General features: G+C 42.4%; 1 protein-coding gene across 1 annotated transcript; it reads left to right on the plus strand.

Moving 5' to 3' along the window:
* The first annotated feature begins 6,412 nt into the window (after positions 1-6,412).
* ankrd13a (ankyrin repeat domain 13A) lies at positions 6,413-19,457 on the plus strand. Its single transcript, XM_060907887.1, has 15 exons — positions 6,413-6,681; positions 7,309-7,444; positions 8,241-8,365; positions 8,688-8,733; positions 9,027-9,170; positions 9,268-9,457; positions 9,790-9,856; positions 11,793-11,874; positions 12,043-12,104; positions 12,347-12,477; positions 13,288-13,445; positions 16,476-16,622; positions 16,801-16,958; positions 17,052-17,113; positions 17,294-19,457. Exons 1-15 carry the CDS (start codon positions 6,601-6,603, stop codon positions 17,487-17,489), a joined length of 1,785 nt encoding a protein of 594 aa, XP_060763870.1. The 5' UTR covers positions 6,413-6,600; the 3' UTR covers positions 17,490-19,457.
* The last annotated feature ends 391 nt before the right edge of the window (positions 19,458-19,848 follow it).

Genomic DNA, 19,848 nt, shown 5'->3' on the forward strand with positions numbered 1-19,848 from the left:
CATAGCTCATGTTACCGAGAAATCACTGATCAATTAGGTGCCAGTGTTTGGTGCCAGTATTCATGCTATTCTGATGTTTATTCTTTTGCTGGAACAATTTGTTTGTGATGTTCGCATGCACAGAACAGAGAGAGGTCAGAGGAGTGTAGGGAAGAATGTGTTTTTATTATCAGTCCCACCCTGAAAGGATGTTGTCCACCAGGATATCGCTTCGAGAAGAAGGTGGAGCCCATTGCTTTCTCTAAACCATCACCACAAGTATTTCACTGGGGTTTGAAAGCACAGGATCATACAGGTGTTCTGACTGCACCCTACTGGTCTATTCATGCAACTTCACCAAAAAAACCCCTCCCATCTCCAAATGAGAGGGCAGAGCTCTGAGTGCTTCCTCATGGGTTGTCGAGAAGTTCTGTGTGTTTTCTGTAATACTGGATTCGGTTCTACTGCCTTGCTTTTGTCAAACAGAAATATCTGGTGCGTTCATTATGTGGCGTAAACTCACATACCTCTATGTTTACTGTAGAATGTGTTGGTAGTTAAATGGCCTAGATCCGGGTTCTGGACTTCCTTCTGCTTAAAAGTCTAAGGAATATACATTTGTGTAGAAATTAAATGAACATTTATCCTACCAGCTCTAATTTACACTGACCAAACACTCACTCAGGTTCAGCTGACACAGGAGTGATGTAAGAGTGTTTATTGTCCAGCAGATGTCAATATGTTAGTGCGTGTACATTGTGACAATATAGGACACAGTTATAGAAGCAAGTTATTTATAATCACACTATCTGTTATCACCTAGATGAGGATTCTGGGGGTCACTTCACCGAGGGCTCCTGTCACCATGGGGACCACTGCTGTCTTCATCTTCCACATCCTTTCTAGCCCTTCTTTCAGACCTTGATACTTCTCAAGCTTCTCAAGTTCCTTTTTCCTGATGTTATTGTCACTTGGTATTGCCACATCTATCACCACAGCCTTGTTCTCCCGTTTGTCCACCACTACCATGTCCGGTTGGTTAGCCATTACCAGTTTGTTCGTCTATATCTGGAAGTCCCACAGGATCTTAGCTTGGTCATTCTCAACCACTTTCAGAGGTGTGCCCCACTTTGACCTTGGGACTTCCAGTCCACACACGGCACAGATGTTTCTGTACACTATGTCAACCAATTGGTTATGGTGTTCCATGTACGCTCTTCCTGCTAGCATCTTACACCCTGCTGTTATGTGCTGGATTGTCTTGGGGGCATCTTTGCACAGTCTGCACCTGGGGTCCTGCCTCGTGTGGTAGACCCCAGCCTCTATTGATCTTGTGCTTAGGGCCTGTTTCTGTGCAGCTATGATTAGTGCCTCTGTGCTGTCTTCCAGTCCACCTTTATCCAGCCACTGGTAGGATTTTTCAATATCAGCCACTTCTTCTATCTGCTGGTGGTACATCCCGTGCAGTGGTTTGTCTTTCTATGATGGCTCCTCTTGCACTTCCTTCTTGGGTTTCTGCTACCTGAGGTATTCACTAAGCACTTCATCATTTGGGGCCATCTCCCTGATGTACTCGTGGATTTTTGTTGTTTCATCCTGGATAGTGGCTCTGATGCTCACTAGTCCTCGGCCTCCTTTATTCCTTTTAGCATACAGCCTCAGGGTGCTGGACTTTGGGTAAAACCCTCCGTGCACTGTCAAGAGTTTTCTTGTCTTGATGAGGTCTCCTCCTTTGGCCATCTTATTATGCCAGCAGGGTATGTGATGACCGGCAGGGCGTAGGTGTTGATAGCCCAGAACTTGTTCTTCCCATTCAGCTGACTTCTGCAGTTATTTGGCTGTTTTTGGCTGGCTTCTTCATGGTTGCCATTTGCCTGTGGGATTCCAAGGTACTTGTAGCTGGCGTCCATGTCTCCTATTATGCCATCTGGTTGCACCACCCCATTGATTCTGACTGCCTTCCCTATCCTTGTTACCATCCAAGCACACTTATCAAGTCCAAATGACATTCTGATGTCGTTGCTATAGATCAGTGAGTCGATGTCTTGCTCAGAGCTTGATGTCATCCATGTAGAGGTTGCTCTATTTCATAGTCTGTATCCATAGCCACTCTTGGTAATGATCTGGCTGAGGTTCAGCCCTATGGAGAACAGCAGCAGGGACAGGGTGTCTCCTTGGTATATGCCGCACTTGATGGTGACCCATCTTATTGGCTTGAAGTTGGTCTCTTTTCTTGATGAAGGTTCTTGTTGTACAGTTTCAAGCATTCAAGGATCCATGTGTGGGACACCGAGTCATCGGCTTTCTTGTAGTCAAGACAGGCAGTGCACAGATTGATCCAAGCATTTCCAGGATCATTATAGCTGTGATGTATGTCAGATTGTTGGTCTTGGTGATGGTTGTAGTAGGTCAGCTGTTCATTACTGGGGGGTTCTCAGAGTGTGGGGATGATGATGACCCCCCCCCCCCCCCCCCCGGTATCCTGGCTCCTCCTTGCCATAGCATTTGTGATGTATTTTATCATTTGTGATCATCCATGGATCCCACATCCTTCCTCCACACCTGACATGGACCTTGTTAGACTGGGCATGACTCCTGTTTTCTGTCTCTCATGGATGAGGTAAGCAGGTAGCATCAATAGCCTACAGGTAGCCCTCACTGGAGTTGCCTCAAAACACACACACACACACACGTGTGTGTGTGTGTGTGTGTGTGTATATATATATATATATATATATATATATATATATATATATATATATATATATGCCCTGCGATGACCTGGTGACTTGTCCAGGGTGTACCCCGCCTCTCACCCATAGTCAGCTGGGATAGGCTCCAGCTTGCCTGTGACCCTGTAGGACAGGATAAGCGGCAACAGATAATGTGTGGGTGGCACGGTGGTGTAGTGGTTAGCGCTGTCGCCTCACAGCAAGAAGGTCCGGGTTCGAGCCCCGTGGCCGGCGAGGGCCTTTCTGTGTGGAGTTTGCATGTTCTCCCCGTGTCCGCGTGGGTTTCCTCCAGGTGCTCCGGTTTCCCCCACAGTCCAAAGACATGCAGGTTAGGTTAACTGGTGACTCTAAATTGACCGTAGGTGTGAATGTGAGTGTGAATGGTTGTCTGTGTCTATGTGTCAGCCCTGTGATGACCTGGCGACTTGTCCAGGGTGTACCCCGCCTTTCGCCCGTAGTCAGCTGGGATAGGCTCCAGCTTGCCTGCGACCCTGTAGAACAGGATAAAGCGGCTAGAGATAATGAGATGAGATGAGATGAGATGAGATGAGAGATAATGTGTGTGTGTGTGTGTATATATATATATATATATATATATATATATATATATATATATAAAACATAGACATGAATGTATCTCTATATGTCACTCATGAGGAAATTGATTAATTGTTTTGATAAATTTGGGTTCTTTTAGTTTGTGAAAGTGACTGTATAATAAAAAAAAATCACACTTTGGCTTGAAGATATGAAGTTTATCTTCTCGTGTTGAAAAACTCGCATTTTTCATACAGAATACATCGCAGATCTGAGTGACATATTTCCCCATATTTCACTCCAGTGACGTCACTCCGAGTGTTTTCCCGCTGACTAGACATGCATTGTCAGAATGGCACATTTTACTAGTGATATTTAATAGTCAATTGGCAAAGGCATCATTCCTGAGACATTACGGGTGTTGATAATAACTTAATGATAAGGAGAAAGAAACTGAAGTGAATGACATAAATGTAAAAAGAGCAGTGTAAATATCACTAATAAAGATCACATAACCTTTGATTCTGTGTGGGTGATAATATTATCTTGTTAAGTTAGATTTCACCTCCCCAACCTATCAATGCCACTCTCCCTTAAAAATACAAGCCCCAGGAAAACCTGACTCAGGCCCTGGTCTCTTCAATAGCTAGAAATGCCCATACACAACCCCTTAAATATGTCCACTTTTCAAATTTATATAATTTAGATTCTTCTTATTTTTTATTCTATTTATATCACTACTTTTGTCTTTGCTAAATTCTTCTATCTTAACTGTTCAAGCACCAATCACCAAAGCAAATTCCTTGTATGTGAGAATGGACTTGGCAAAAAACTTGCTTCTGGTTCTGATTCTGATTTGCATTTACTTTTCCAGAAAAAAAGAAACTATGTCAAAACATATATACACACACACACACACATTATATCTCATCTCATTATCTCTAGCCGCTTTATCCTTCTACAGGGTCACAGGCAAGCTGGAGCCTATCCCAGCTGACTATGGGCAAAAGGTGGGGTACACCCTGGACAAGTCGCCAGGTCATCACAGGGCTGACACATAGACACAGACAACCATTCACACTCACATTCACACCTACGGTCAATCAATTTAGAGTCACCAGTTAACCTAACCTGCATGTCTTTGGACTGTGGGGGAAACCGGAGCACCTGGAGGAAACCCACGCGGACACGGGGAGAACATGCAAACTCCACACAGAAAGGCCCTCGCCGGCCCCGGGGCTCGAACCCAGGACCTTCTTGCTGTGAGGCGACAGCGCTAACCACTACACCACCATGCCGCCCACACATTATATATATATATATATATATATATATAAAATGTGTGTGTATATATATATATATATATATATATAAAATGTGTGTATATATATATATATGACCTAAAACATCATCAGATTTTCACACAAGTCCTAAAAGTAGATAAAGAGAACCCAGTTAAACAAATGAGACAAAAATATGAGACTTGGCCGTTTATTTATTGAGGAAAATGATCCAATATTACATATCTGTGTGTGGCAAAAGTATGTGAACCTCTAGGATTAGCAGTTAATTTGAAGGTGAAATTAGAGTCAGGTGTTTTCAATCAATGGGATGACAATCAGGTGTGAGTGGGCACCCTTTTTTATTTAAAGAACAGGGATCTATCAAAGTCTGAGCTTCACAACACATGTTTGTGGGAGTGTATCATGGCATGAAAAAAGGAGATGTCTGAGGATCTCAGAAAAAGCATTGTTGATGCTCATCAGGCTGGAAAAGGTTACAAAACCATCTCTAAAGAGTTTGGACTCCACCAATCCACAGTCAGACAGACTGTGTACAAATGGAGGAAATTCAAGACCATTGTTACCCTCCCCAGGAGTGGTCGACCAACAAAGATCACTCCAAGAGCAAGGCGTGTAATAGTCAGCGAGATCACAAAGGACCCCAGCATAACTTCTAAGCAACTGTAGGCCTCTCTCACACTGGCTAATGTTAACGTTCATGAGTCCATCATCAGGAGAACACTGAACAACAGTGGTGTGCCTGGCAGGGTTGCAAGGAGAAAGCCACTGCTCTCCAAAAAGAACATTGCTGCTTGTCTGAAGTTTGCTAAAGATCACGTAGACAAGCCAGAAGGCTATTGAAAAAATTTTTTGTGGATGGATGAGACCAAAATAGAACTTTTTGGTTTAAATGAGAAGCATTATGTTTGGAGAAAGGAAAACACTGCATTCCAGCATAAGAACCTTATCCCATCTGTGAAACATGGTGGTGGTAGTATCATGGTTTGGGCCTGTTTTGCTGCATCTGGGCCAGGACGGATTGTCATTATTGATGGAACAATGAATTCTGAATTATACCAGTGAATTCTAATGGAAAATATCAGGACATCTGTCCATGAACTGAATCTCAAAAGAAGGTGGGTCATGCAGCAAGACAACGACCCTAAGCACACAAGTCGTTCTACCAAAGAATGGTTAAAGAAGAATAAACTGAATGTTTTGGAATGGCCCAGTCAAAGTCCTGACCTTAATCCAATCGAAATGTTGTGGAAGGACCTGAAGCGAGCAGTTCATGTGAGGAAACCCACCAACATCCCAGAGTTGAAGCTGTTCTGTACGGAGGAATGGGCTAAAATTCCTCCAGGCCGGTGTGCAGGACTGATCAACAGTTACCGCAAACGTTTAGCTGCAGTTATTGCTGCACAAGGGGGTCACACCAGATACTGAAAGCAAAGGGTCACATACTTTTGCCACTCACAGATATGTAATATTGGATCATTTTCCTCAATAAATAAATGATCAAGTATAATATTTTTGTCTCATTTGTTTTATGATAACTTGGGTACAGCTTGGGTTGTACCATGCCCAAGTGATTATATAAATCAGTAATCACTCGGGCATGGCACAACCCAAACACCCCCCTCCCCTCTTGAAATGAAATGGTCCTGCACTTGGAAGTGACCATTCTGAGGATATGCACTGTAACCTGTTACGCATCCGAAAAAAAAATGTAATTGAGGAAATAATTAACGATTAAACTATTATCAATTTAGTAACACGTACCGGAAAATATTATTTTCCTATTATTTGGTTTCACAGACTCTCGCAGTGTACTTCTCACAGCCTCGCCTCCCCCCTGCGTTTTGCGCTAATGGTTTAATCCGGTCACTTCCGTGTTTTGTGGAAAAGTTTTATTTTGGAAAGTCTCTGCTTTTTCTCGACCATGCATTTGGGCTAATTGTTTAGAATAAAGTGAATTTGTTTTAGATATAAATAAATGTGGCTTCCGGGGAATATTCGGTCTCGGTACTAGTTAGGTTTTTGTTCTGGTATTTTTTCAGGAGTGTGAAATGGACTTCAGGGAGAAGTTTCTTCTGCACTGGCTGGTGTGGCAGAACGACTACAGACAGCTGGAGAAAGAAATAAACACGGTATAAACATGTTCAGCTCATTCTTCTTTTATATTTATGACGTGAAATACTTTGTTAAATGCCGTGAGTTTACTGTGGGGCAGCTCGAGTCGATAGCATGCTTGCTAACTGAACACTTAATAAGCTAACTCGAGTGTTTAAATAACCAATAAATTAATTAAATCGTATTTTATTGTATATTCTGTTATTATTCTCTTGGAAATCTGAGTGAAATTAACTTAAATCTGAGCTTCGCCTGATTAGCTGTTTGTTTTGTTGCTGGTGAAATCTTGGGTTGAGTCTCAAACAGCTTGCTAGTTCACTAGGTAGTGTGTCACATAGCATTATCTAGTACCCTATATAGTGGGCATGTATAGGGAGCAGGACGTGATTTGGGATTTTGTATCGACCTGCAAGCTAACGAGCAAATAATTGGCAGAGCAGTTCTAGTGTTCACATTATTAAACTGAAGCTGAGAGATGAGAAATAATCATATTCTAGGGATTTTAAAGTTTCTGCAGCCTGTACATCATTTATCAGACTTGAGTAATGAGTCAGAATGAGGCTGTGATTAGATCAGAATGTTGGTGTGATGTCAGATATGGGACTGGACTGTAATTGAAGTGATGATGGTGTTTTCGTTTACAGCACAACATAGAGGAGGTGGACCCGAGAGGACGCACCCCGCTGCACTTGGCCGTGTCTCTGGGTCACCTGGAGTCGGTCCGAGTGCTGCTGAGACACGGAGCCCAGGTCACCAAAGAGAACGCCAAGAACTGGACCGGTGAGTCCAACAAACACGCACCCATACTTTTATCCAAAGAGATGCTTGGGCTCTCGGACAGTTGTGGGATTTGAACACAACCTTTCGGGTCGCTGGTCAAGAGCCTTCACCACAGACTCCCTCCTGTTCACTGTGATATTTCAACACGCACATTTATGTAGCTTGTACACGTGAGGGAAAACCGTCAAGCATAAGCTGGTGTTACCATCACCACACAGAAGCTGATGATCATCCTTCAGCAGCAGCACGAGCTGAAGTGTTTTATTCCTCTTACACCACAACAGTTTGCCAATAATTACAATTTTACACTATTAAAGAAAGACAGGTCATACTTTTTAATCCCTTTATAGTTATGTTGCATCCAGGTGAGTGTATATGTGTGGATACTGCTCTCACCACGTGTATGGTTTTAACCGGGAAAAAGCCTTCTGCTTAGTTGTATGTGAGAGAGAGAGATGGAGAGGATGACGCATTATGGGATACATTTAAAGCCTCAGTTAGGAAATAACTAGCTGACCCATGACCCCTTTTGGTCAAATATTCATTCGTGTGTGTGTGTGTGTGTGTGGGTGATTAAGCTTGTTGGCATGCATAGCTGCTCATGTGTAAAGTTTCACTTGCAGAAGAGACAAACATGCTGAAAAGAAAACAAGATGAACTGTGTGTGTGAGATGAAGTGTTAGGAATGGCATGCTGGTAATTCAGTTAATTATCCTCTCTGAGTATCATTTGAATTCCTGCCAGCACTCTGTGTGTGTGTGTGTGTGTATAGCTAATGGTGTGTGTGTGTGTTTAGTGCTTCAGGAAGCGGTCAGTACCGGAGATCCAGAGATGGTGCAGTTGGTCCTGCAGCGGCGTGATTACCTCAAAGCCTCCACGGCTTTGGCAGGAGTGCCTGAGTTACTGTGCAAGATCCGAGAGGTGAGAGACTCTCTCTCTCTCTCTCTCTCTCTCTCTCTCTCTGTGTGTCTCTCTGACATCATCCCTTTTTTTTCTGCTTTCCAGCCTGAAGTGAGTGAGTGTGTGTGTGTGTTTTGTGGCATCGTATTGCTTCTCTTGTATCTGTGTCTCTGCTCGAACTCTGCTCAGGAAAGCCATTATTCTCTCACTTCCTCATGGGTCTCTTGATGGAGCTCTAGTCTTACACACCCCACACAGCTCTGCTGGTTTGGTTTGGGTGTGTGTGTGTAAGTCCAGCATGCAGGAGCCTTGTTACTGATGTGAAGTTTCTCTTGTCCTGCAGTCTCCAGATTTCTACATGGAGATGAAATGGGAGTTCACCAGCTGGAGTAAGTGTGTCTCTGATTCCTACACACTCGTTATTATTCCATTCTCACACGCTCAGCTCAACACACCGCTCAGGTTCTCCATTCTGATTGGTCAGAAGGTGTGATCATTTCTATAGTAACGCTCACGCACGGCGGACACTAATAATCGTTGATATGATGTTTTGTATATTTGATGTAATATTTTACGGAAGGAGTCTGAAGTATCAGTCAGAGGTGAAGCTGTAACTTTTTTTAGGTTTTCCGTTTTTGGAAATATGACAAGGGGAAAAACATGTGTTTTCTGTTGGTCACAGTCCCATTGGTGTCGCGTGTGTGTCCGAGTGATGTCTGTCGTATCTGGAAGAGTGGCACAAGCCTGCGTGTGGATGCCACACTGCTCGGCTTTGAGAACATGACGTGGATCAGGGGGAGGCGGAGCTACATCTTCAAGGGAGACGGTACACGCACACTCAAACATACCCCGATTCGTTTTCATCTCCATAGAGCCAATTTAGTGCGACTGATTTTAAATAAATGAACTTTGTGTGTGTACAGAGAGCTGTGCCGAGTTGATGGAGGTGAATCACGATGACGAGCTGGTGGACACGGAGCGCTTCGACATCACACGCGAGCTAGACGAGGTCACTCTCGACTCCATGCAGCCTGACCAACAGGAAGTGGCCAAGCGGCTGACCACACCCATCATCAACACCTTCCTCGACACCAAGGACATCTCGTTTGAGAGGTGGGTCAGAGGACGCCGTCCAGCTGAATAAGTCATGTTGATCTCTTTCACACCAGAAGCAGGTTTTATTTATTTAACACCACAGAAGCCGTTACTCCGAGACGTTTCAGCTTCCTCACCGCTGTCTCGAGTCTCTGAATCTCAAAGCTGAGGAGTGACCTTCAACGTACCTGCGAGTTTTAAACCTCAGAACAAATCAATCCTGAAAACTGTGTTGCCCCATTATTCCAATCAGTGATCATTTTATCAGCTATTATAAATAATTTATCATACAGCAAGTAAAGTTCATGTGTCTGTGGATGTACAGTGATGGTGTGTGCGCGTGTGTGCAGGTGTAAATCCGGGCTCTGGGGCTGGAGAACAGACAGGACAGAAGTGGTGAACGGATTTGAAGCAAAGGTGTGCACTTTTTCACAAATGTCTGTTAAGAGAGTGAGTGAAAGCACATGGAGGCTTCATCGGGATTTTTTTTTTTTAATTATTTTTTAATATAGGAGTGATTCCACGCTTATGGGTACTGAAATGGGGACATGAACTTATTCACCTAAAACCATTTCTTTTTTTACCATCAGGTCACAAAACATGTAATCTTTAATGAATGATATGTTAAAAGATAACTTTAATTTTCTGAGATGTAATAACATATTTATATGCCAAAGTCAAGCCTATGAGTTCCAAAATGATGTCTGTTACATTACTTCTGTTACGATTGTCCATCTCGCTTCTGTTACAAATTAATTACAATCTAGCTATATACCATGTTAATCTTATTGAAAGAATGTGTATGTTTATTCTACTACACATGTTTATTAATTATATTTGCTAAAACATCACCTTCCTATGTTTCAAAAAGTAATTCTACATTGTTAAAATTGAGAATATATATGTCCACAACACTTCTGTTACGTTCTGACTTTGGCATATAAATATGTTTTTATTACATCTCAGAAAATTAAAGTTATCTTTTAACATATCATTCATTAAAGATTACATGTTTTGTGACCTGATGGTAAAAAAAAGAAATGGTTTTAGGTGAATTTTTAAAAATAAGTTCATGTCCCCATTTCAGTACCCATAAGTGTGGAATCGCTCATATATAGATTTAGGCACTGCCTAAAAGCGGAGCTCCTATCTGTTTCTGGGTTGTAGAATTTTCTTATATCATAGCCAGCCTCTTTTGTTTTATTTCTTTACCGGCTAATGCTGGCCGCTAGGTGGCGTGTGTAGCTGGCAGTTACTAACTCTGGCCGCTAGGCGGCGTGTGTGGCTGGCAGTTACTAAAACACTGGTCTGGTGGGAGGCACAGGACCAAACCCATCAGAAAACAGCTCGATGGGCTTCTTTATGTATCCACACTGTATGCTTATGGGGCTCCGCTCACAGGAACTCCACTAAAATCAGTTACATGTTGAAAAGTCCAGTCTCCTTAATACCCTGTCCACACTAGGGATTTTGTACTGATACGAAACTACTTTCGTACCGCAACACCTGTCCACACTAGCAACTATACCGGTACTGTAGTGGTATAACTGTATCGGTACGAAACCCACAAATGTATGGGTTTCGTACCGGTACAGTATTGGTACCGTAGCGCTTTGCTGTAGTGTGGACAGATGAAGCAGTTCTGTATCGATACAAATATCATGCGCAATGAACCATTCCTATTTCTTCCAGCAATAAGCACGTGCTTTCCAGCTGTAAAAAAACGTCAAAATGGCTCAAAACGACCGTGGAGCTACATGGAGCAAAGAAAGGGGAGGAAGAAAGGAGGAAGAGTGGAAGAGGGAGAGAAAGTGAGGGGAAGAGAAGGGAAGAGGGAGAAAGTGAGGGGGGAGAAAGGGAGATTCGTTTTCTTTGTTTCTTTCTCAACTGCCTCGCCCGTTTTATACGATTCGACTGAATAAATGACCACCAGAAATACAGACTGTACATTGACAACAAAAAGCACACACGCGTTGTTTCATTCGCCATATATTCTCGGAAGGAAGTTACTTGGTAACCACGGAAACATTTCGCGCACGCGCATTTCAACTACCGTGAAAGAAAACCGCAAACATTTCTCGCTAGTGTGGACAGATGCACTAAGCTGTACCGGTATACTTTGTATCAATACAGTTATACCACTATCGTACCGGTAGAAGTGTGAACACAGCATTAGATACAAGCTTGTGTGTCTGTGATGTGATTTAAATTCAGAGTGTCTGTCAACCAATCAGAATCCAGGTATAGTAATAATAGTAATAATACTACTATGTGGTGCATAGTATTATAAAGTAATAACACAGTAATATTAATAAAACCTAAGATGATGTAAGAGCTCTGTGTTGATGTTTAGGTGTTCTCTGCCAACAATGTGAACGTGGTGATTCGCACGAGGACGGAGCACCTCACTGACGAAGAGAAAGCCAGAATCAAAAGTAACTGCTTATACTGACTTGTATTACGGGAAGATTTGAGTGTGATGATGTAACAGAATAACGTGATAAACCTATAATAGTTTGTAATTATTCCTGTTTTTGTAATAAACTGAGTCGCCATTATCACATGGTTCCGGCTTCAGCGTAACATTTTTCTCTCTGTTGCAGGTGAGAGGAACATTCTGGAGTCTTTTCTCGGGACAGTAGAGCAGCAGATCAGCGCTCAGGGGGTATGTGAAATAAACTGGAGGTTTGCAGCTGCACAGCTGTTCGAGCTGTTTTATTTTTAAAAAAAAACCTTCTGACCAATCAGAATTCAACAGTGCTGTGGGATAAAGACGGATATTAATCTTGATCAGTGGGATTATATTGTTTATGGAGTTTGGCTTATAATAATACATCAGATTATAAAACAAAACATAACTTTAATCAAGTCATTTCTGTTTTTTTTTTTTTTTTTTTTTTTTTAAAGGATCTAACTCTTGAGTACGCGACGGCGACAAACCCAACAGCCATCACTCCAGAGGAATATTTTGACCCAGACTTTGACCTGAAGGACCGAGATATCGGCCGACCCATCGAGCTCACCATCAGAACCCAAAAGTGAATAAAGAACTGTTTAAACTCTGTATTAAATGTGTGTTTAATTTTCAGTTTAGTTTGTGAATTTCCTGGAGAATAAACAGCGTTTATACACTACCGTTCAAAAGTTTGGGGTCCCTTTGAAATGTCCTTATTTTTGAAAGAAAAGCACTGTTCTTTTCAATGAAGATCACTTTAAACTAATCAGAAATCCACTCTATACATTGCTAATGTGGTAAATGACTATTCTAGCTGCAAATGTCTGGTTTTTGGTGCAATATCTCCATAGGTGTATAGAGGCCCATTTCCAGCAACTCTCACTCCAGTGTTCTAATGGTACAATGTGTTTGCTCATTGCCTCAGAAGGCTAATGGATGATTAGAAAACCCTTGTACAATCATGTTAGCACAGCTGAAAACAGTTGAGCTCTTTAGAGAAGCTATAAAACTGACCTTCCTTTGAGCAGATTGAGTTTCTGGAGCATCACATTTGTGGGGTCGATTAAATGCTCAAAATGGCCAGAAAAATGTCTTGACTATATTTTCTATTCATTTTACAACTTATGGTGGTAAATAAAAGTGTGACTTTTCATGGAAAACACAAAATTGTCTGGTTGACCCCAAACTTTTGAACAGTAGTGTATAAAATTTTTTGTAGCTTTTATATTAAGTTCAGATGTAAAGTGTTTGTTGATGAGACATTTTAAATCTAGAAACTGGAATAAAAAGCTCTTTTCTAAAATTCTTCTCCAAGTATGTTTGGAAGGAAGAAGGTACGGCTCATTTAGGTTTTCCTGGCACTCTTTTGATGACTCCATCTTGTTCCTGTCAGGTTTAAGGGGACGCTGTGGATGAGCGAGGAGCATCCCCTGTCTCTGGTGGAGCAGGTGACCCCCATCATCGACCTGATGGCTCGGACCAGCACTCACTTCGCCCGTCTCCGAGACTTCATCCAGCTCCGCTTCCCCCCGGGCTTCCCCGTCAAGATCGGTAACGCCCGAGTGCACCAACAAGAGCTGTTCTTATTTCAGCAAAAAAAACCCACAGCAATTAAATTAAGAATTTTATTTTATAAGTACAGTGGATATAAAAAGTATACGCACCCCGTTAAAATGACATGTTTTTCTGATGTAAAAAAAAAAAATGAGACGATGATAAATAATTTCAAAACTTTTCCACCTTTTAATGTGACCTATAACCTGTACAATTCAATTGAAAAACAAATCTGTTGGGGGGGGGAAACATTAAAAAATAAAAATAAAAAACGTACAATAAGCTGGTTGCATAAGTGTGCGCACCCTTAAACTAATACTTTGCTGAAGCACCTTTTGATTTAATTACAGCATTCAGTCTTTTTGGGTTCACACCTGCCATCAATTAAAATGACTCTGATTAACCCCAAATAAAGTTCAGACATTTACTCAGTTGCCTCATCCAGCAAAAGCCAGGGTTCACAGAGAGCTTACAAAGCATCAGAGGGATCTCATTGTTGAAAGGTATCAGTCAGGAGAAAGGTACAAAAACATTTCCACAGCATTAGATATACCATGGAGCACAGTGAAGACCGTCATCAAGAAGTGCAGAAAATATGGGACAACAGTGACATTACTGAGAACTGGACGTCCCTCCAAAATTGATGAAAAGACCAGACGAAAACTGGTCAGGGAGGCTGCCGAGAGGCCTACAGCAACACTGAAGGAGCGGCAGGAATTTCTGGCAAGTACTGGTTGTGTACTACATGTGAGAACAACCTCCCGTATTCTCCATATGTCTGGACTATGAGGTAGGGTCAAAGAAAAACATCCAGGCCTGGCTAAATTTTGCAAAAAAAAAACAAAAAAATACATCAACTCTCCCAAAAGCATGTGGGAAAATGTGTTCTGGTCTGATGAAACCAAGGTTGAACTTTTTGGCCACAATTCCAAAAGGTATGTTTGGTGCAAAAACACCACTGTGCATCACCAAAAGAACCCCACACCCACGGTGAAGCATGGTGGTGGCAGCATCATGGTTTGGGGTTGTTTTTCTTCAGCTGGAACAGGGGCTTTAGTCAAGGTGGAGGGAATTATCAACAGTTCTAAATACCAGTCCATTTTGGCCCAAAACCTTCAGGTGTCTGCTAGAAAGCTGAAGATGAAGAGGAATTTCATCTTTCAGCACGTCAATGACCCCCAAAAAAGTTTTGGAACGGCCCAGCCAGAGCCCAGACCTCAATCCAACTGAAAGTCTGTGGGGTGACCTGAAGAGGGCTGTGCACAAGAGACGCCCTTGCAATCTGACAGATCTGGAGCGCTTTCGCAAGGAAGAGTGGGCAAATATTGCCAAGTCTAGATGTGGCAGGCTGATGGACTCCGACCCAAAAAGACTGAATGCTGTAATTAAATCAAAAGGCACTTCAACAAAGTATTAGTTTAAGGGTGTGTACACTTATGCAACCAGCTTATTGTACATTTTGTGTTTTTCCCCCTAACAGATTTTTCATTTGAATTGTACAGGTTATAGGTCACATTAAAAGTGGGAAAAGTTTTAAAATGATTTATTGAGGTCTCACTTTTTTTACGTCAGAAAAATGTGTCATTTTAACAGGGTGTGTACATTTTTTATATCCACTGTACATTGAAACCATCTTGAGAACGTTATGCCCACTGTGAAGCACGGTAATGGTAGCATTATTAGTTACCCATGGTCTCTTAGGGTGTTTTCACACTTGGTCCCTTTCAGCCATCTAACCGAACTCAGATCGATGACTCAGCATTTTTTGCGCATATGTGAACACTCCAACCGTACCCAGACCCCTTTAAAGCGAACCGAACTGAGACCACTTCAGGAGGTGGTCTCAGTACGGTTCGCTAAAAATCAACGGTACGGTTCACCTAATCTGCGCATTGTGAACAAAAAGCGCACCGGGTTCACTTCGCCTTTTTCACTGTAGTTTAACTTTCTTCGTTTGCCGTAGCTGGTCATGTGACTGCAGCAGGGGAAACTCAACTTAAGTTCTCTTAAGCCATGCCCTTCTTATTTGTAGTCTCCTCAGCCGTGTTTTGTGCTCATAGATAGCTGGAATAAATTTATTTTCCTTAATCTGCACTATTTTGATCAAAGAATACAGCAGGGCAAGCATGACAGCAGACATTTTGATTCAAGACAAAATTACGCAGAATTCCATGCACTGGGGGTCTGAGGGCTCTAGATGACCTGGTGTGAACAGAAAGAGGACTGAGGCCCCATCAAAGCTTAACTGGACCAGAAAGAGAACCCAGTCCTCTTTGTAATAAATTCACAGTGTGAACACAAAAAGAACTGAGTTCTTTTTCTGTTGGTCCACTTTTTGGTCCACTTAAAGAGGACTGAGTCTGGTTCCTTTAAAGGGGACCAGGTGTGAAAACACCCTTAGTTGCTTCTCTGACTAATGCCCTCTTTACCCAGTCACGAATGTGGAAATGTTTAGGTGGGGGGGTAAATACTTGTGAATACTTGATATGTAATCTTTAGCTCATCTGTCCATAAGGCTGATGAACTGTTGCCATGGCATGGTGTCCGTCGTCCACAATTCAGTTAAGTCATATATCCTCCGTCAGTTCTGCACGGATTTCAGTTCTGATTTTGTTCAAAAAAACTCGTCACACTGCACAAAACTTGATCGTTGTTTTGACATTTTTTTTTTTTGCTAACGAGTTAGTAATTAGGCCAAATTAACAAATCTTTCAGGCCTGTCACTAGAATTGTATATCTCCTCATTTCTTATCCAATTTCAGTTCTGATCGATGTTTTGGGTCGCTCTTTCCCCGGGGAACAAAATTTAGTCCTTTGTTGATTTTCCTGTTGTAAACAGTTTGTCGTGGAGGTTGGGCCTCTCTCACACTGTCACATTTCAGTTCTGTTTGATGGTTAGGTCGTCAGGGTTGTTTTGATGGCAGGCCAGATGAGCTCCTACGCCGTTGACGTTCTGGCTTTATATTCTAAAGGACAAACTGAACAGTGGCGCTGATTTTTAATTTGTGATTTATCGTCTTTCATCAGAAATCCCACTGTTCCACGTGCTCAACGCTCGCATCACTTTCGGAAACGTGAACAAGTGCAGCACGGAGGAGCCGGCCGACGTGAGCCAGTCAGCCACTACACCTTCACCGACGGAGGAAATGGAAAGCGAGAGCAGAGACACTTCAGGTATCGTAAACTAAAACCACAAACTGGTTTTAAAGTGACAGATTATTCTTAAATAATGAGGATGAAAGTGTATTAATGTTTAATCACTGAATGAACAGCTTTCAGGAGCTTACAGTCGCTTAACTGCAGACCCTCAGTAGGTCTCACCTGAACTCAGGTTTTCTCTCTCTTTCTCTAGGCATCACTGCATTCCAAGTGTCCCCCTCTGTTTTCACTGTTCCTGCTCACTACCACCAACGCGGGGGCAGCAGACACACACCCCACCCCTCCAACCACGACGAGGAGCTGCTGCAGTACGCCATCCACCGGAGCTTACTCGAGTCCAACAGCATGCAGGTGTGTGAGAGAGAGATTGTATGAACTGGTATTGGAAAACATAAGCTGTGTGTGAGATGTTTTCTCTGTCTCTCTCTCCCCTTTGATTTGTAGAACTCCTGGGGTAACTCTAACGGCGTGTCCACACACAGCATGGTCGAGAGCCTAAGTGATGGGTGAGTCCATCGTTCCTAATCCAGCCTTTCAATAAAACATGAGGCTGGACTCCAAAGTTCTCCTGGTTTATCACGATGACAGTAATGTCATAAATCGTGCTAAAACGTCTTGTGAAATGAAACTGTTCAGTCAGGATGTGGCCATCACCCGCTCTTGTGCTCTGTGTCTCTCAACCTCAGGAACGTCTCCGAAGGCGTCCTCGTGGATTTCAGCGAGACCACGCCCACCAGTACGGACTCCACCTCCAGCCCAGACTCCGACCTCCAGTTGGCCATCGAGCTGTCGACCCGAGCGCAGGAGGAAGAGGACAGGAGGCAGAAAGAAGAGGAGGAGGAGCTGGAGAGGATTCTGCAACTCTCACTTACGGAGAAATGACCAAAAGAAAAGACGGAAATGGAGGAAGGACAAAAGGGAAAATCCTTTTACTGTTCTGCGCCTCGGCACTCGACTTCCACTTCCTGCTCTGCCATCCATTATAGCGTGTATCGTTCTGTTACGTTGACGAACGATCCATTCATCAAGAAAACTATCATCACTCATAGCCTAACCTTAAGAACACACTTTAACTCGCAATCTAAAGACCTTCGAAAGCTTTTTTTTTTTTTTTTTTTAAATGAGAACACTGTCTGGAATTTCTGTCTTTCCTGAGACGACGATGCTGCTGCTGCGTTTCAGAGAAAAACTCTGAGCTGCTTCACTGAGACTGTGTGAGAGAGTAACGTCTCTGAAAGACCAAACACGGTGTGTGTGTGTGTGTGTGTGTGTGTGTGTGTGTGTAAAAGCAGGCTCTGTTGAGTTTTACATTTATCTCAGGGTTCTTATGGGTTCCTTTAGCAATGTCGTTGACACAGAGGAGTTTTCAGATTAGAGAACATTCCGGTAGCTCCTAAAGAATGTCCAGTTACAGTTTGATTAGTTATAAATAGGGCTGATAATCGCCGATGCTGTGCGTACGCTGGCGATACAGCTGCACAGGAACTTACCCGTTCTATTAACATTGTCACTATAAGCAGATTAAAAAGTACTATGTAGTTCATTAATAAAATAAAACTAGTAATAATTGGTACATTGCTGTGGTGTAAGAAGAATAAAACTCTTGGGGACGTGCTGTTCTAGGATAAGAATCAACTTCGTCGTGATTCATGAATTGACACCGTTTCATCCCACCACCTCGTCACTGATTGATTGATTATTTTACTACCACAGCACGGCACACAGTGTTTTATTCCTGATGTCATCCAGTTCCTTAGTTTCACTCCAATTGGTAAGTATGAAAATGTAATATCGGCACATGTCTATTTCTGATGGACGCGTGCATGCAGGGCTAATATCAGCTTGATCCATTTTTGCCTTCTGTGTTCTTTAATAAATATACGAACAGGAAGGTTGTTTAGATTGTAATTAAACTCTACAGGACAGGTTTGAAATATCTGATCGCGTTGTTGGCCAGTTTAGGACGCGAGCACCTCGACTTCAAAAGCAATACTGATCCCACCGTGCCTCTGCGAGTGAGACGGGACGAGAGATCCAGCTCTCCTAGCGTAGGCTTGCGCCTGAAATTTTCACCTCAGCTTCAGGGTTTGGTGATTCGTATAAACAGTAACTTTGTGGTACAGTATTGAAGGTGACTTCTGACAAAGCGTGTTCTATGGATTTGTGTGAAACTTCCTTTTTGAACGCTGGCGTTTTTGGATGTTTTCTGGCCTTATGAGGCTCTACGGGTGTCTTGATTGATTGATTTGATTAATTTATATCTAGAGCGTTGGTTTGGAGTGAAGATCCATCACTGTGAGATGAAGATTCCACTTTTCGCTGTACCCCCATGCTGAGTGTAAACCTGTCCAGCACAAGAGAAGGGTGAGAGCGTAACAGGAACTGATGGTTAGTTTGCTTTAAACTAGCAGAGTGACTCCGTTAGATCAGCTCTCAGAATCTGCAACTTGAGCCCTAAAGTTACACCACGGAAAGAAAAAAAATCAGGCATAGAAAATGCGGACTGAAGAAGGAAGTATTAGGATTAGGGCTCTTCTTCCCCTGCACAAATCCCTTCATTAGGATTAATGAAGTCAACACGTGCCTGCTACATGACCTACAAGTCCTGTTTGTACAGTCATCTCCACACATTGGGTTGAATTTACTGATTCATTATTCAAGCAGATGATAAAATAGCACTTGATCCAGCACATCCTATTATTATTATTCCTTCTTTACACAACTTCACTTAATTAAGCTATGTGATACTAAATCAAAGTCCTGTGCAGGATGCAAGCTATTTTATCACACTTTCTTTTTTTTAATTCACAATTTTGTTAAATTAATAATAAAACAATGCCGAACTCTGAATGTTGTCCTCAGATGTGATGTAAAAACCCAAACTAATTAATGAATGACATGTAGCTAAAAATCTGTTGTACTTTTGACACATTAATGATGATATATATTGTTGTTCTGGCCCAAAAAGCATTGTAGAACAAAGATCGTCGTTAAATGATAGAGCGAGCAGTGCAATGAATGCGCTCTCTCTCTCTCTCTCTCTCTCTCTCATAGTTAAGACTCTCTTAGCATTAAGAGGCTTTTGGGAAACCCACCTCTGGTTGTTTAGAAGCAGGATGATGTGCCATGTTTAAGTGTGAATAATGATAAATCACTTGAGGCGTTTTGGGTGAGGATCTAAAAATGATGGCGTGAAGTCCACGAGGGCGTGATCGTAGCCAGATTGTAGCGCAAACTTTCC

Source organism: Neoarius graeffei, chromosome 24, assembly GCF_027579695.1.
Source record: "Neoarius graeffei isolate fNeoGra1 chromosome 24, fNeoGra1.pri, whole genome shotgun sequence".
Lineage (NCBI taxonomy): Eukaryota > Metazoa > Chordata > Actinopteri > Siluriformes > Ariidae > Neoarius > Neoarius graeffei.

Excerpts from the sequence above, each read along its gene's own strand:
- ankrd13a (XM_060907887.1), top strand. The coding sequence starts at position 6,601 with ATGGACTTCAGGGAGAAGTTTCTTCTGCACTGGCTGGTGTGGCAGAAC. Across the intron at positions 6,682-7,308 it reads TGGAGAAAGAAATAAACACG|CACAACATAGAGGAGGTGGA; the intron begins GTATAAACATGT and ends TTTCGTTTACAG. Across the intron at positions 9,857-11,792 it reads TGAACGGATTTGAAGCAAAG|GTGTTCTCTGCCAACAATGT; the intron begins GTGTGCACTTTT and ends GTTGATGTTTAG.